At 38.7% G+C, this 18428-nt stretch overlaps 1 protein-coding gene across 3 annotated transcripts in view; it reads left to right on the top strand.

The window, feature by feature from the left end:
- Positions 1-18428, top strand: part of stpg2 (sperm-tail PG-rich repeat containing 2) — a 68361-nt gene continuing 49933 nt past the window's right edge. The window contains exons 1-9 of one of the 3 annotated variants that reach the window (XM_084729573.1): positions 1-106; positions 873-976; positions 1659-1826; positions 5386-5544; positions 9550-9665; positions 10810-10921; positions 15635-15654; positions 15986-15992; positions 16467-16574. In XM_084729573.1, coding sequence (XP_084585699.1) covers positions 1-106; positions 873-976; positions 1659-1826; positions 5386-5544; positions 9550-9665; positions 10810-10921; positions 15635-15654; positions 15986-15992; positions 16467-16574 — 900 coding nt within the window. Of the gene's footprint in view, positions 107-872; positions 977-1658; positions 1839-5376; positions 5545-9549; positions 9666-10809; positions 10922-15634; positions 15655-15985; positions 15993-16466; positions 16575-18428 lie in introns of all 3 variants that reach the window. The other 2 variants (XM_084729571.1, XM_084729570.1) reach the window with 2 other exon arrangements.

Genomic DNA, 18428 nt, shown 5'->3' with positions numbered 1-18428 from the left:
ATGTACGCTCGAGCTCCAAGAGTGACCTTCACGTCAACAAGCGGTACTTCATCTACCGTTGGTCCTGGATCCTACGACGTTCCCCTGTCCACTTCTACAATATCAGGTGGGAACAAGTTTTCTAGTTAATTTGCTACATGAGTGAGTGATATGAGTGAACACCTTAGGCTGCTTGAGAAGTGCTTTACTTGAGTATTTTCATTTTCTGACACGTTCTGCTTACACTCCCTACATCTCAGAGGGAAAACTTTGCATTTATCTGTAGTTACTAGTTATTTGCAAAGTAAGATTTTTACATACAGAACAGTGAAGAGTTTATTTTGTTATATATTAAATTACTCAACAGATTATACAAGCACAATAGCCAATTAATTATTCTATACAGAATAGTAATTGGCAAATATTTTGATAAAAAAATTTAAGTCACTTTTCATGTAAAAACTTTTTTTAAGATTTGCTGCTTTTACTTTTCCTTCTTCTACGAGGAACCTTCATGTTTTGTTCATTATTGAGGCCCTTCCTTGAAGACAAAAAGGGCGTTTCCACCATAATAAAAATCTCACACACGGTCTTGTAAACAAATGTAGGTCATATAGAGGCATCAGCAACGATTTGAGCGTGTTTATAACCAGATGACACAACATTCAAACTTCATAATGTTAGCCTAAGTATGTATAGGTGGATGAAGGTTACGTAGCCTACAGATGAAGTACAAAATAATTCATCTGGCAGTGTAACTCACTACACTAGCCATTATATTATATAGGCTAAGTGTAGGTTTTTCTGTGTTCCTGCTATTTTATCTATATAGAATTTTAAAACACAATTGAAACGTGTTTATTCTACCTTTGTATTTTTTTTCCATATTGCAGATGGCTATGCTCCATTCCTGTCCTCGACCAGAAGACAGGCATTAGTCAATGAGTCCAGTGAGGGGATACCAGGACCTGGACAGTATGACTCCTCACCTGTCAAGGTACTGTGGGTCAGAGAGTTAAGTCAAGACCTGGGTGTACCTGAGAGCCATATACTGGGCTAGGTGAGGTCGAATTTCCAGACCAGGAGACTACAAAAAAGCATCATAGTTCTTATATTTATATCAAAATATTTGATGATGAAGTTGTTGCTAGTTCTTCCCTGCTTCACTCATGCTCATCAGCCTACCATAATAATATATTAAAAGTTGCCAAAAACATTGTTTCTATTCCCAGCCATGTCCTGAACAATGAATACAGATTATTACCATCCAACTAGAGATACAGGGTCCCATGATTCAGTAAGGTCAGACTGAAAAACTCTTTTATGAAGCTCAATCCCAGACCAAATGTATGCTAAAGGGCCTATGATGCAAGACAAATTGTAGACTTGTTCAACCAATCAATCAATATACTGTCACAAAAGATACTATTAAAGGAGAGGCAGAGTCAGTATCATGGTAAAATTGTTTACATAACTTCTAATTTGTCTGCGCAGCTGCTCTTGTATTGATTGTTTCCTGCTAAAACTTTTAAAACTATTAATTTAGGAAGGCAGAAGATGCAGCTTATAATATACCAGATGAGAGCGAGGGGGAAAATTTACTGAGGAAAATATACTGTAGAGGAAATCTCATTCTCTGTGTGTCTGCTTGTCTCTCTGTTGAACTCGTGTCGCTTCAGCTAAACATCCACGGCGGTCACAGCCTCCAGAACCGCTCCAAGCGTTTTGAAGAGCTTGTTTCGGACGTTCCAGGCCCAGGGGCTTACAATGTGCTGCCTGCTTCAGGAAACACACTGAGGGCCACGGTGGCTGATGCAGGACAGGCTGACAAGCTTGGCAGGAAAAGGGTAGGCATATGGGTGAAGTTATAAGGACAAACTGAATGAGCAGTCAAGCTATAGCAAAGTATTTATTGTTGATTTTCTCCTTCCAGCCTGTTATGTAGTGTAAAAGCCACAGTATGTCCTCTATCCTCCACCTGTCCTGGTTAGAGGTCACTCTTTTCCCTCTGGTCCCTACCTAACCAGTTTATTGGTTTGGGTTTTGCTAATTACACATAAACACACAGTTAATACTTTTATTTTCACATAACAATAAAAATACAAAAATCATGTAAAACTTTCCTCAGCACTGTGAACTGTGATGTGCTGGTTTTGTGCCACTAGTCAAACAAAAGAAATGAATAGCAGCACCTCTTCCAAAAGTGGAGACTGCCAATACTTACAGACAGTACCTTGCCAGTACCTTAGCTCTTAACACCAATTTATTATTATTTTTTTTTTCCAATTTATGGGAATTCAAAGTTGCTATTTTAAAACATTTGAGGGAAACAGTTTTTCCAGACTTTTGTCAAAACAGTCAGATATCTACTGTTCTTATAAAAATAACACCATCTGGTGTATTTGCTGTAATATTTAAAGGCTTATCACATCCAGTAAGGCATACTTTGAACATGGAAGATGAAACAATGGCAAGATTTGACATCTTTTGTCCTTGATAAGTCAGGTATTCCTTTCATATGCACAACAGTCATTTATAATATGCTACAGAGACTCAGTAAAAAGATCAAGATAATAATGCAGATAATGAGGATCAAAACTGTAAAGACACTGAAGGAGTCATGTGACCTGTAACCGATGTGTTTCCTACTAGCCACTAGTTGTAAATCACAGTATAAGTCGGATGAGAGCGAGAAAGGAAGTCGGCAAATGTGACTAAATGTAACATGAATAAGCCTTGAATACATGACCTTGTGCGTGAACATGATTTCTGCTGGAGCCATGCCCAGCTAGATTTTCATCCACAGAATGACAGCAACAACTCCCATGATCCCATGCTGCTTCACAATGTCATTTTGTTATTGTTTTAAGCATTAAGTGTGTAACATTTGGGAGGATCTGTCGGCAGAAATGGAATATAACATTAATATAAATATTTTCATTATTGTATAATCACCTGAAAATAAGAATTGTTGTGTTTTCATCACCTTAGAATGAGATGTTTTTATCTACATAGACTGAGAGTCCTCTTTCACAGAGTCATGATGATGTTGAACTGACATGTAGCCCAGAACGGGATACAATAAGATGCAGCCATTCACGTTTGTCACAAGTGTCGTGGCCACTGCAGTTTCTCCCACACACTTGGCAGGCGAGTAGGTTGCAATCTGCTATTTCACCACTAATGACATTTCCTACACACTGGTCCACCCGCGGCAGGACTTACATATTATACATTAAACTGTGACAGTTATCATTGTCAATATGGAAACATGAAATAGGATGATAAGCACAGGGAACATGAGTTGTTTTCTGATAGGTATTATTTTTATGCTATTGTATAATATCTTCAGTAGCTGTAACAGTGACAGAGTCCTGAGGCCTGAGGACAAGTGTGTCTACTTTACCTCTGTTCTCTGTAAAGCCCCTGAAACTTTGCTCACCGCTTTGTGTTTGGTGTCCAGAAACAATGATGAATAGCAATGATAAACCGCTGACAGCTTTATCATTGCTGTTCATCAAATTGAACAAATGGAAAAGCCTTGTAGCTTTGTAAATCCACACATGGCACAGTGAAACCTCCCTCCTGTTTACTTTGAAAGATAATGTCTCATGTGGTTTCAGAATTTAAGACAAAGCACTTACGAGGCACGCAAACAATTTTATCATTTAGCTCACTAAATACCTTGCATGATATATGAATGTTGGCCTCCAGCTTCATCTGCAGTGATACTATAATCGTGAATCATACTAAATTCAGCCTTACGGTGAACTGAGATTATATTAAGTTGCTCTCTACATTCGCCTGCTGTGTTAAATTTATGCTCAAACTATACACACACAGCTAAGCTTTAAGTTAACACTGAGCTCAGGGCTTTTATCAGATCTAGACTGATACCAATGATTAGCTCACTTTGTACAATGTATGGAGCGTTTGAAACGTTCACCTCCAGACCTGACCAATCATGAAAGAGAGAGATTATGCACACTCTCTTCTTTTTTGTATTCTAGCTGTAACTATGTGAAGAGCACACAAATATACCTTACTTTCAGAAAGACAGTAGAAAGCTTTCATGCTTTCATGCATGATGGAGATGGCCTTCATTGCCTGTTCCCTCAGCAGATAATGGGCCTCATGCACAAAAATTTTCAAATTCTTATTTTTCCTTTGTCTTACTTTTTCATTGGGCGGATTTGTGTGAATTTACATCAAATTCAGCAAATGCTCCTAATTTCAGATGTGTGTAAATCAGCCATTCCCAAACTAATCTAACTTTAATCACAATTCTAACCAACACACGGGACTAACTGTACAAATAAGATATAAGATACACTCCAGTGTTAATATGACAGCTCACCAGATACAGTGCTAACCTGTTAAACTAGGTCAGATAAATTGAGAATAACATGTAGTTTAAATTCCATGGCTATGTTTTATTAGTTTTGATTACTTTAAAAAAATATATTTTATGGTAATTTCAACCTTATAAAACTGAAACTTAATCAACTTCCCAATAATACCATTTAAGGCTATGCTTTCTGCCCCATATATGTTTGTTCATGACAATGGCATCAAAGAGTAAAAAGAAGAACTTTGGAGATTGATAAAAAAAGAAGTCTATAAATTTTACAGTGTCAGAAGTGGAAATAAGGGACCCGCTAAAGGCAAGGAATGGTACAAATAATGAGTATTATTAATGCTGAGTCACCTGAAGATCGCACTGAATCGTCACTGAAATAAAAGGAAAAGGTTCGATCCAAACAGGAAAAGAAAAAAATAATTTGTCTCTTGCCATTAACTACAGTTAATATTTTTTCCAAAGTTAAGTCCCATGGTGGTCCAATGGAAGGGATGTGACTCCGCCTTTCTATTAAGGGAACTGCTAAAGCCAAGGAATAGGAAAAATAACAAGTGCTGTTAATGCCTTGTCATCAGAGAGTCTTAAAACTAATGTCATATAAAATCCATTAGTGAAATGCTGAGGCTACAACAGGCTATAACAGCAGAGTAATTGCACATGACTCCTCTGACTGGTCTGGACCACTTGAAAATTGTGTTTGTAAAGGAAAATCAAAGTATGAAAAACTTGGTGAATTCGGCAAGTTCTCCCAAATAACTCATACAAACCACTTAGAACAAATCTGTTCATACGAGTAGTTCTTGTATGAGACCCATTGTTCCTATTCCTACACTTCAATGTCTGTCTTTCCTTCTTTCCTCCTCTTTTTTCTCTTTTGTTTCTTATCTTCTACCTCCCCTCGCTCTTTCTTGCACTCTGTCACTCTCTCAGTCTCACACAGCCCCAGGCAGTGCTCAGCTACTTTGTAAGTCAGGGCATCCTTTCCATCTCAAACCCTGACTTCTCTCCCCACTCTCCCCGTCTTTCTGTCCGCGCAGTCGCTGCAGGCTAAAAGTCTCCGGTTGGTTCGTCAGTCAGATATCCCATCCATTCCTTCCCCGGGCCAGGCCTATGGCTACGAGGAGGATGCCCTCGGTGTACTCAGCAAACAGCAGCCCCCTCCCAGGGATGCAACCCTGGGGCCAGCCTACTACAATCCATTGCTGGTGAGGACACATACACACACATACACGCAGGCACATGTTGAAGTTTGAATGTACATCCATCAGTGGGTATGAAGTGTTCATTTGTGCATGCATGTGTGCTTTCATTAGTCTGTACGAGTGTGTGTCTGAGTGTACTTACTCTGCCCGCGAGGCGAGGTCCATTAGTGTTAGGCAGATCTAATGCACCACTGAACCCCCACTCCACCCCATTCAGTTGGCCCAAAACCCATTTCCATATCTAATGAATGCAGTTCCACTTTAAAAAAGCCACAGCGCACCAATGCTCATCCATTTTACATGCCAACAAAGAGAGCCATTAGTAATTATTCTTCAAGCTATATTACAATATTCACTTAAAATAATGCACACGCCTGCTGGTCTGGCTCTCAATTAAGTCATTTTTCATCTGTTAATGACCAGAGGAAGTCAACAGCGTCCTTGAGTGTTGGCCGAGGTTGTGTCAACACACCGGAGCAGGCACAGAGGCGCGCTGTGATTTAGGGCTATCAGCAGTGCATCCATCCATGGCTCTTTTTTTCCGTCTCAACTTCTGTTGCTCTCCCTTTGAAAGTTCAACCTCCGCTTCTGTGTGTCTTCCTCCCTCTGTCTCTCCATCTGACACACTCATTTCTTTAAACTCAAACACTTCCACCCCCCCGCCTTGTGCTCCGACTGAGTTCAAAAGTGTCGAGAGGCGGAATTAAGTGGTTGTCTGAGGACATAACTTCAAAGTGGCCGGGGCAGCCTTTGAATGATAAGACATTAGAAAGGAATCAAAAGAGCATGTTATTGAGAAAAACAGAAAACATCTTAACCGGTATTATCCACTAACCCTAAACGTATGGTTCATGTCTGTATTGGTAGAACAATTACTTTACTACATTGATTGATACTAACAATTAAGTACACAAAATTATGTGCTGGGAAGGTAAGTAGCACCATGAGATATGTTGTTAGTTCAGATTGTGTGATGCCAGATTGCCAGATGGTGATGTAGAGCCCAGATTGTGTTAGTATAAAAGAGGCAGAGCACCTGAATCAGAATTAGAAAAGGAAAATTTGGAAGATTAAGATTGCAGCACTTTCTAACTGGACAATCACTGAATGTTGCATTCATGAAATTGGGGACATACAAGCAGAGCCACATCAAAATATATTGTTGATTCACCTGTTGGTCACAAAAGATGATATGTAAGTGATTTAGATAATTGCAATATAAATATCCTGGCAGTATAGATAGGTGTCAGATTTAAGAAAAAAAACCCAAAAACATATTGTGCCCAAGTCAGATGTTCGGCCATGATAAGCCACCAGTTTTATTCTACGTATAGATTCTTCAAGTCTCTGAATGCTACCGGAGGGATGAACACAGCTCTTCCTAAACATACTCTCTCATTAATGGGAATGTAATTATACCAAAAACTCAAGATACAATAAGACAAATAACCTTTGATTTACCAGCCATCTGTCAGTCACAAGGTTATACTTACTAATACATTTTGTTGCAGACTCTTTATGAATAATACTTTCATTGATCATTTCTAAATACCCTGCCCCAGAAGTCAAGTATTGGTCAGGCTCTACACAGAAAGAATATTAGGCATGAAGACTAGAATGGAAATGGGGACAATGAGCAAAATTGTCTTGTCAGTAGAGCCTGAAACCCAAACTGTACTGTCTATATGTTAGTAGAAACATTCAGTCTGCAGCATGCTGCCCACAAACGACCCTACTGCCAAAAACTTTTATTTCTGCTCGACTTTATTCTCATTTAAATAATAAATAGCCTGCCATTCCATTTTATCAAAGCTGCATGAATATGTTTATACCCACTAGCTGTGTTTTTGTTTTGCTTTTAAAAGCTCTCCTTGACATAAATAGGCAATTTGTGCCTCTGAAGTCAAAGCCAGCTGCGATACCATCGCAGGGCTTGTATGTGTCTGCATGCAATGCGGAACAGTTATGTTTTTCTTTTTAACTTTTAGCATCTGAACATCCTTGTTTCCTATCTCCTCTCCTCAAAACTAGATTGGTAGATCACAGGGGACAGAACCTCAGATCTTGTCCTTCAGTCACTGTTGAAGTTGAGATAAGGAGACAGGCACCACTTGGAGTTAGAAACTTTTTCAGACTCCCTGCCAGTCCTAACACAACCTGCCCCACTGAATAGACCCAGACAGATTGGTCAAGAAAAAGTTAGAAATGAAAGGGAAGCAGCAGATGTCTTTCATTGTCAGGATTGTGAATTGAAGTAAACTGGGACCAAACTGGTAAATGAAAACCGCTTAAGAAAAGAACATTTACTTAAACTCATTTTTTTTCAATGAAAATGATGGAATAACATTACATTTTGTTGCTCATAAACTGACAGCAAATAGTTCTGAGGCTTTTCCATTGGCATTACCTGTGCTGAGCTGCCTGGTAGGGTCAGAGATGGTCCATCTTCAGAGTGGGGCCAAAGCACGCCTGACCCACCTCTGAACAGGTTGTGGTGGGGTCTTGCAGACTGTGGCCAACCCATGATGGCCACCCTTCTTCCCCTCCAACAAGTGCATGCTGTGACAGTGAAATTATGTGTGTGTGTGCGGGAGAGCAGAGAGAAAGAAATTTTCTCTCTGTGTGTTCAGCTCACAGTACTTTTGTGGCTTCTAACTGAATCTTTGTGGTTTGATGTTTAGTTTTTTTTTCTAGTTTCCATCCCTGTTTGTACTTTCAGGTATCTTCTTTATTTTACCTTTTCATGTTTGCTTGCAGCTTTCTAGGAAACTTGTTAAGCTACTGCTGGTGAGATCCCAACATTTTCAGAACGGGGGACTTTTGGGTGTTGGTGAAGTTTAGTTTCTCTCCTGCAGCCGTGTTTATATTTTCAGGTATCTGCTTTATTGTACTGTTTCATGTTTTGCTTACAAGTTACTGCTGGTGAGAACCCAGTATTTCTGGATTTTGCTGCTTCATAATAACAACTTTAATAACAAAATAATGGGGGACTTGTTTATTTGTGGTTTTACACCTGTTCGACTTGGGCTAAGCTTGTCTTCAGTTAAAAGATGCACCCTCATGTCGGTAGACCTGTTGTAATGGAGATACAAAACTCTGCCATACTAGATGATGTGCCTAATCAAACCAACTTAAGCCAAGCCAACAAATTTGTATGGAAAAGGGGCTCTGGTCCTTTATATATCATAAATACATTAATTCATATTTCATTTTACCTCCCCCTGCTGTTTTTTGCCACACTAGTGGCATGACTCTAAAAAGGACAGTTGGTCCACTCATGATCCCCACAGGCTGATGCCTAAAGACTTAGGTGATCCCCTGACTTTTCCTCTAGTGCCACAACAAGTATCATATTCGTGGTTTGGAGAAGATATCTAAACTATTTCCATTATATTTGGCTCAGACATTCTTGCCCACCTCAGAATGGATTGTAGTAAGTCACTATATGGCTAAAAACTCTTAATCTTGTTGATTAATCACTGACATGTTTCTAAGAAGGATTTAAAACCTAGTTATTTTTTTTAAATTGCAAGCGCCCTTGCAATAAATTCTTGAGTAAATCTCGCAAAAAGTATCTTTAAAATGTGTTTGGCGACAGCTGGTCAGCTCATTTCCAGACGTAGCCTCTCTCAGTTGTTAAGCTGCAGAGTGAAGTGGTCCTATCTGAAAGGCCGGAGGCAGAGGAAGCAAGCTGTAAAACTCAGAGAGATAAGAAAGGACTGAGGGTCTCCCCTAGATCTCTGACATACTCTGGCATTTGGCTGAACTTCACATTTCATTCAGGCCCAACTTCATGAGCCCTGGCTGCAAGAGAAACCCGATAAGTGTGAATGAGTCAATTCTATTTTCTCCTTCTTTGTTCATCCATTTATCTTTGTGTTATCTCGATGTCTCTCTACCTCCTATCATCTGCTTTTTCTCACTCTCTCTCCCTGGTCAATCCTCTCTTTCATCCTCTCCTCACTCCTCTCTCTGTCTGTTTGTTCTTTCCCTCCTTTCTTTCTGCAGTCAGAGATGAGTTCTGCACAGAAGTATAAAGGAGTCCACTTTGGCAACATGACAGGGAGGAGGGATAAGGTGACATTGGAGGAGGGACCGGGCCCAGGACATTATTACCCTGAGATGTGAGTACCACATGTTTCAAATTTTGAGTTCTGTATTGTAATATGAACAACAATTACAGTAAACACTGGAAATTAAATTCTTAATTCTTAGGCCCCCTCCAACAATGCTCAAACAAAATGAATAAAAAGAAAATCATGCAAGTAAAAATGACAAGTAATATGGGAGGATAGGAATATGATATAATATATATATAAAACAAAACAAAATAAAACATAATAAAATAAAACAGATCTGAGACACACAGTTGCAATTCACAACCTCACTGTTAGATGCCACTAATTCCTACACACTGGTTCATTAAATGCTGATATTGCAGTATTATTTTATTAGCAAACAAACAGAAAACTGAATTAAATTTGATAGATAACCATCATCGTATGTATTTGGAATAAAAAAAAACTTCATGACTTTACATTTTGAAGATTGGGTAAACAGACAAAGGGGTTGTTGGCTTAGATACTCCAGGGCATCTACTTTCAGAAGTTCACTGCTCTTAAGCTCTTACAGAGATGTGTGCTGAGCAGAGAAGCTGCTTCACCAAAATAAAATATTACTTTGATCTTAGAGTACAGCCAGGGCATTATGTTTGACATTTCTCACGTAGCATTTCTATTGATGGCCACAGAGGATGGGCCTTACTAAGCACTTCTACATCAGTGGGCACACATCCAGCTCAGCTTTTCATAAAGGAATTGACTGAGTTATAGAGGGAAAGGTGTGCATGTGAGCAATCAGACTGTAAACACATTTACATGCCCACACAAATATATCTTTGATACACGTGTGATTATTGGAATCATTTAAAATTGAATAAAATGTCTTTAGTCCTGTTATAGGTGCTGACAGAGCACTTGTTTTAGTCTTTTTTTTCTTTTCTACCTTTCACTCCTCATCTAGTTTATTTCTTATATCTCTTGTCCTCTATTCCCAGTTGTTTTTACTTTGTTTATCTATTCCTGTTTACTTTTCCATTTCAAATCTCTCTTCCCCTCTCATTCAATATATTCTATGTCCCCATTCTTCTTACTTTGTTCGTTTCTATTTTGTTTTTAAACACCTCTCTCTCTCTTTATTCTTATCTCCTCTATGTGTACGTCTGTGTCTACTATTCTCAAAGACGTTGTTGTTGTCTGTGTGTCTCAGAATCCTTGAAACGCGCTATGAGAATGTGAATCTTAAAAAGGAGCAGAAAGGCAGAGCTGAGCTTATCGTCCCTCGTTACCATGAACTGGTGCCCCAGCTAGAGGAAAAGAAGGTGAGCGTGTGCTTGTGTTGGTGGGTGTTTGTGTACATGTGGTGCCATACATGTTAAGCTTAGATGAATGAGAAGTGTAAGACATAAAATCTTTAGCAGACTGGGATCAATGTCTAGTTCTGCCACTGTGGGAGCCAGTGCTTTATGTAAAATGAGCCTATACTTGCTCAGCAGTGGCCACCGTGACAGCATGGGCCAATTAAACCTGCATGATTGGATGTTTTGGGGGATTTTAGGACAGTGCAACAAGCTGTAAGGACAACATTGACATACAGGTGTTATCACCCTATTAAAGGTGATCCAGCGAACGTTTTAGCAAACTGTTTCTTATTTAAAAAGCCACAACAGGATTCATTCAAAGTCATTCTGGCCACCTGATGAATGTGCATCCAGTATTCACTCTCCTAGTTCTTTTTCACTCTCCATCAACTCCTGGCGCCTCTTTTATTAAAAAAACAAACAAACATATTATCAAGTTTTGATCTTTAGTGTGACCCATGCAGAAAAAATGCATGCATGCATTTATAAAACATTTATAAAACATTACTTTGACATGGAAATGACATTATTATGTGTTTGTCTTAGTTTGTCATTTCACTTTTAGTCCAGCGAATAATAAGTGTTGCCTGGCTTTAGTCTTTAGCTGTGATCTCATGCTCCAAAAAGTTTGCTTTTCTTTTTTGGTCCATGGCTATTTCTGACTGAACCCTAATTTGTGTGAGCATTATGTAAGGCGGGAAATTGCTGAATGTAAGTAAGATGCTGTCAGTTTTAAGTTAATTTAAATTTAAGTCTACTTGCCCAAAGTAAATCTGCACTTGCCCCTATGCAAATAATTTTAGTTATTAGTGGTTATCAAATAACGAAAAAGATTAAAGTTAATTGTTACATTTAATCCAGAGCTGAAACATCTATAAATGTCAGAAAATAGTGAAAAATGTATGTCCCAGTCCATGGTGATGTTTTGTTTTTTCAGTTTAAAACCTAAAGATATTCAGCTGAATATGATAATAAATGGAGAAAAGCAGGAAATCTCTATATTTGAGAGGTTGAAAACAGCATTTCTGCCATTTTTGCATGACACATTTCTTTAAAAATTAATTGATTATCAAAACAGTTGAATAATTTCTCTAATTCTTTCTTACCATTTGTCTGGTCAGGCAAGGAAGTTGCTAGATTTACTAGCCCGACGTGGCATTTTACATGCCCCGGGCAAGTTCATGTATAAGTTCACTACTAACTACTATGACTATGTTTCCGACTAAGTTCATGGATAAATTCTTATAAATATCTGTCTCTGTAGCTGCTACATTCATTAGTTAGTTGCTAACTTTGATTGTCTGGTGCTGAGAGGGCAGTGAACAGTAACAGTAACAGTAACTGCAGCCTGCTGCAGCTAGAAATGAAAAAGCCCTGAGGGCAAAATATTTAGCAAAAATTAATTATTAATTATGAATTACACTTTTCTTTCTAATGTTAAAAGTCTTGCTTTAATACATGTCAGTAAACATGGCAGCCATCAATGTAATTTCATGTCCATGTAATTAATTTGGATTTTTTTTTTTTTAATTTTTGCTCATAAAAATAATTTTGCTCTATTTCAGATCTTTATTTAATCAGAGTTTATATGAATATATTTTATTTTTTTAATCCAGGGGTCTTGCATTGTGAGAAAAAGAGATGTAACTCACTTACAGTAGGTCTACACCATCCCCAAACTGCAGATTTTGTTTAAGAAAAAAAAGTTCAGAGCTTTTCATGATGTTTTTTTTACCTTTCTTTTTTAATAACAATGGATTTACACTACATTTAGAGCTATCCTAACCACATTATGAATCAGCAATACTGCAGCTTGTCTGCATTCCCCGCAGTTAGTGAATCCTCAAACCCTCAGGTATCAACAATTTCTGCTAATTTTAGCATATTATATAAAGTTGCTGTGATTACACTGAAAAACTCATAATTAAATTTGGATCCTTTGACATGTTTCAGGAGTATTTTAATACTTGAGCAGACATCCTTTTTCTTTGTCAGCTAAACCGCTTGTCCTCTTTCTTTGCTGCACTTTGACTCAGATAAATTCTTAACACAATAGGATTTGAAAAGTGCAGATTCTGAATGAGTCATAATAGAGCGCCGTCATTTACAGTGAGAACAGAGTCAAGGTAAGTGCTTTGGATTTATTCTGGATTTATTCAAGTACGGTCGATTAAGGATGAAATGATTCCACCCCTCCTCCCTCTCTTTTTGTAATTCATCAGGTCACCTGTTCACCCATAGAGGGCAGTACAACATAAGCTTTAATCACAGCCTGGCAACAACATACACAGACACACACATTCACAAACACACACTGATACACTGGAGCCGGTTGAGTGGAGGGGAGTTACTCACCTGCATATGAACTTGAGTGTGCTGGCAGAGTAATGCTTTGTGATGCCTTATTTCTCCGGTCGGCGGGTTAGAGTGGGTGAGGCAGAGTCTGAAAAATGTGGGACTGGATTTGTGGAGAGAGAGGTGAACGTATCCCTTTTGTCAAGGACTCGTACCTACGCCTTTCCCTCCTCTCGTCCTCTCTTTCCTTGAACATTTTGCTCTGCTGCCTCCCTTTTAGGTTTCAGTTGATTTAATGTTGCATAGTTCATTATACTTGACATTTTATTGCATTAGTTCTCCCTTTATTTATTAATGTATGGCTGCAAAAATGACACACTATAATTTATCCCGTGACTTTGAATCAACAACTTTAGCTTCTCTGTATGCTTGCATGTGTGCACCATGCTGTATATCAGACCCCCTACCATGATGGCTGCACCTCCATCCATCATCATTAGTACCTGACACCTCAACTCACATGTACACCCACACACACATACACTGACCAGATGGGTCATTACCCACAGTGGGGACACTCAGGACAAACACCTTTACTTCCCAGAGATCAGCAGAATGTCTGCCTCTAATGGCTCGGGGCTGCTGGTGTCCCATAGAGTTTAAGTCTGTGTGTAGGATTTTCCCATTAAGTAGACATCTTGACATGGCAAGGGCAACAACTGAGCAAACCACTTTAACAAACCATTATCATGTGTATCCCTGCAATCAAAAGCTGAACAGATGGAGATGTACCAATGTAATGCCTAATCTTAGTCTGTAAATATGAAGTTCACTGTCAGTTCATCTTTAAAAATGCTGTGAATTTGATGTTAACATTATCATGGAGGATGTTGTGATGTTTGCAGCATTTGTTATTTTTAGAAAAGGGGGACGCAGTGCTGCTCCCACGGGGGGAAAAGAAAGGGGAAAAAAAGACAACTCTACACAACTGTCAAATTCTGGATCTAGGATTATCTACCTTAAAAATAAACAAATAACTGAGACATATTAGTTGTATGATGTATTCAGTTGAACGTATTATAATTAATACTGTGTTTGCATTACAATAATAAATCTATTAATGTGTTTGAAATTTATTAAATAATTCAATAAATAAATGTAATGGATTTAAATTAGGCTACCTGATTAATCGATTAGTTGACCAACAGAAAATCAATCACTTTTTTGCCAAGCAAAACTGCCAAACACTTGTTGGTTTCAGCTTTTCAAATGTGAAGATTTGAATAATTATCTTCACATACTTGTTACTTAATTCAGTAAATCACACAGTTTGAATAGATCGCTACTGTGAGCTTTTTCACTATTATCTGGTATTTCATTTGAAAAACAATAAATGAATCCAGGAAATAATCTTAAAATGAAAATCTAGGTTAAAAATTAAGTTATAGCTAAATTAAAATTACAGCTCTTTCCTTTGAAGATCCAGTGTGTAACATGTACAGGTATTTAGGCAGAATATGGCAAAAATCCAATATAATATTCATAAGCATGTTTTCATCACTGTATAAATACCTGAAAATAAGAATCGTGTTTTCGTACCTTTGAAAAAGCTGATTATATCTACAGAGGGGAGCCTGTCTTCTTCCATGGAGTCTGCCATGTTACACTGCCATGTTTCTACAGTAGCCCAGAGCAAACAAACCAAACACAGACTGTGGATACAGTCTTTTTTCACCATGTGTGGGTTTCATGGCCACCGTAGGTTCACATGCCTGAAAGGGAAGGGGGACTGGAGCTGCTTCCAATCTGCTGCAAGCTCACCACCAGATGCCACTAAATCCTACACACTGGTCCAGTAAAATTACAGTATGATAATGCTGTAATTCTACTGCATTTGTGTGGGCTTCAATAAGAGTCGTTACATTTTTGAGCAGGTAAAATTTGTGTTTAGTACAAATCGAAATCCAAACCCAGCAGTTACACATGAATACAGCCACAAAAAGTAAGTGCATATTTTGACCCTTTTTTTTTCAGTTCAATTCAGTATGCTTTTTTGGCATGAATATCTTGTGATGAATATTGCCAAAGCTTTTTTATAGCCAAAAGCAAAACTTTGAGTTTCTCCTGCAAATTTCTTATGCAGAGTACAAAGGGTGATGTATAACTTTAGGCTCTGACATTATTTGTGACATAATTTCGCTAGCTCAAAATCTTATTAACCTTTATTTGACTTCGAGCAGGTCTGGCACAGAGCTCAACATACTCACTACGATCAAATACGTGGTCTTGCTCTCTTTGTTCCAGAAACATATAACATTTAATCTTAAGAAAAGTCAGTGACAGCTTTACTATACTGTTTGTCTGTATGTGGCATTTAAGATTCTGAGGACAAGAAACTTGTCTCTGCCAAGACCACATTGTAGTGTCAGTGTTCATGAATAAAGATTGAGCTGTCCGCAGGCATGGGGAAGACATATTGTGCAGAAATTCACCACTGCTCCTTCTCAAGATTTAGTGTAACTGCTAACGATCTCCACAGAAATCCTTGCTGTTTTACTGCAGACCTAGTTAAACCACCTCTGGCCCAGCAACCTTGTGGGGTTACCACAAATACTAAAATGTACTGGCTCTGCACTGTGGACGAAATGTGGGAATGGGGAAATGTGTGTATGTCTCCTTACCTCTCCCTGACAGCGTCTCTGTGACTCTGAGATGTGGGGTTGTTGTTAGTTTGCTAGTTACAGTAATTACTGCATCGAAATGGTGCAGCAGTCTTGAGTTTGCACCTGACATGATTGTTTCCTGTGACCCTGAAAAGACCAACATGCACACGTGTCTCTCTTCCACTTTCTGTCTGGAATGAATAACACAAATTACTTAATTGCAGAGCAGAGAAAGAAAGTGTTTTTTTTCGTATGCTTATTCTGCGTATTTCACAAGCTGTGTCTTTCATGAAGCTCATATTCATGATCAGCTTTACCGCCTTGCTTCACCTGTTTTTTTTTTCAATTGACCTCAGACACAGAAAGAAATCAGAGAAACTCTTTGTCCTTTTCTTCTCTTTCCTCTCACTATCTCTTCTTCACTTCTTCCAGCCCTCTACTTGTCTTCTAATTCACACAGCTACATGAAAAGCGATATTACCAATGCATCTGACCACAGATATTACCTTGTACTTACTGTTCATTTCTTGCATTCTGCTTCCCATCAGGGAGTTCCTGGTCCGGGCCAGTACCACATCAGAAGTCAGTTTGAGAAGCCTGTGAGGTCCAGTGGTAACCTGCCGAAGTTCACTTGCCCCTTCCTTTCTCAGTCTGAGGTACAACGCAAACTGAACTTGACATAGTTCACAGTGCAGTCATTCAGTGCTTTGTGTGCAGGCCTGTGGGGGCATTTTCAGGTGAATCAGGTTGTACTGGACAGAGCAGATTCTTTCTCTTGCAACTATAGCACTGCTTTTGTCCACCAGGGTCTGTTTCAGTTTTTGTGTTTTTTTTGTTTTGTTTTTTTTTTGCACTCACCATCCTATTGTATTGATTTAGTGTCTGCATGCGTTCAGCAGGAGACTCCAGAACTACAGTGATCTCTTTCTAGGAAGTATGAGACCTGTTAATTTTTTATCTGTTATTATTTTGGTCATTCCACCTGAGATTCCACCAGATTGTGTGATATTCAGAGTTATTTGACAGAAAAAAAGATGTGAGCCAAACATGACAGTATAAGTTATATAACTGTGTAATTCCTAAAACTCTATTTAGTTCTGTGGGCACTTTAATTAATGATGTCCAGCTGATATTAACAAGCAGGAAGTGCACAGTGGTTTTGTTAGATACCAGTCATTTTGCACATCAAATAGTGACCCACTGTTGATAGCAATATTGATTACACACAGTGAATGTTTGTATTTTATTTCATTAGTTTATCATGTTTTAGTATCATTTATCATGAGACTGTATCATGCCTGAAAGGCTATGTCCCCCCCCGGTTGCAGTCATCTATAATTTACCTGTGTGAGTGAATGCTGTCCAAGGCTTTGTGTTCTATTATTAATTATGCTAAGGATTCAGCACCCAGTCTTTAAGATTTAACAGTGATTGAATGTGTTGTGTCTTATTTTTCATGAGTATAAGGTGGTCATTACTGTAAAGGGGGGACTTTTGGTACCCATAAAACTAATTTTCATTCAGACATCTTTAGTTGAGAGGTCAAGGGACCACTTTATAAATAGCCATGCCAGTTTTTCCCTCATCAAGATTTGGAGTTAGCAAGACATGGTTTGTACTCTTGTAGTTTCACATGATACTGAGCTCAGTACAGCCTCTGAAAGAGAGTAATCTCTGTCTGTGTCCCCGCGGAGTTCAAGAAAAAGCAGCAACTTGTGGTGGCTTTATAACCTCATGAAGTTATGTACGCGTAAAACTAATTCAACATCTTTAGCTTGTGCATTTGCTGTAATAACACAGATTAGACTTGATTCAGGGATGGAGATCATCATGCACAAATATTGATTTAACCCACAGAGATAAACACATTCAGATCCATAAATTTAGTGGTATTACTCTGCATAATGCACCACACAGAGAAAACAATCAGACTGTATTGAAGAGACTTTTCAGACATAATCTACGGGAGGCAAATATCTTCAATTTACAATTTCTCAAAGGAGACTGGATTTTAATATGGAATATTTAAGATTAAGTTACAGATCCAAGACACTGAGCCGAGCTTTGCTTGTTTAATTGATGTGCTGGGAGTGGAGGTTTTCTTCAGATGGGGGTGAAGACGAATTTATTAAGAGGCTCAGAGGAGCAGAGATGAAGGATGTGAAAATGTGTAGTTTTACATCTCAGGAATAGCTGAACTCCTCTGTGGCACTGCCCCCCAGATTCACTCCTGTGAAACTCTCTGACTGATGTTTTAATTATCACTCTGACACACAGGCACAATGTGGCGGTGTGTGCACTCTCTCTCTCACACACAGCGAAAAGCCAGACGTATACGTGTGCGAATTTCATCCACAGACAGATATAGACACAGACACAAGACAGGCAAGTTCGCAAGTATAGCTGACATGCATGCAAATTCACATGGTTTGCCTGAAATTACCTTAATAACATCCGAAACATTTTGCTAGTTTCCTGGTGAGAACAACTGATGCAAGATTCCGGAGTTC

This window comes from Lutjanus erythropterus, chromosome 10 (genome assembly GCF_056507025.1).
Source record: "Lutjanus erythropterus isolate fLutEry1 chromosome 10, fLutEry1.hap2, whole genome shotgun sequence".
NCBI classification, from domain to species: domain Eukaryota; kingdom Metazoa; phylum Chordata; class Actinopteri; order Lutjaniformes; family Lutjanidae; genus Lutjanus; species Lutjanus erythropterus.
The sequence above is the reverse complement of the archived record's forward strand: the minus strand, read 5'-3'. Positions and strand labels throughout refer to the sequence as shown.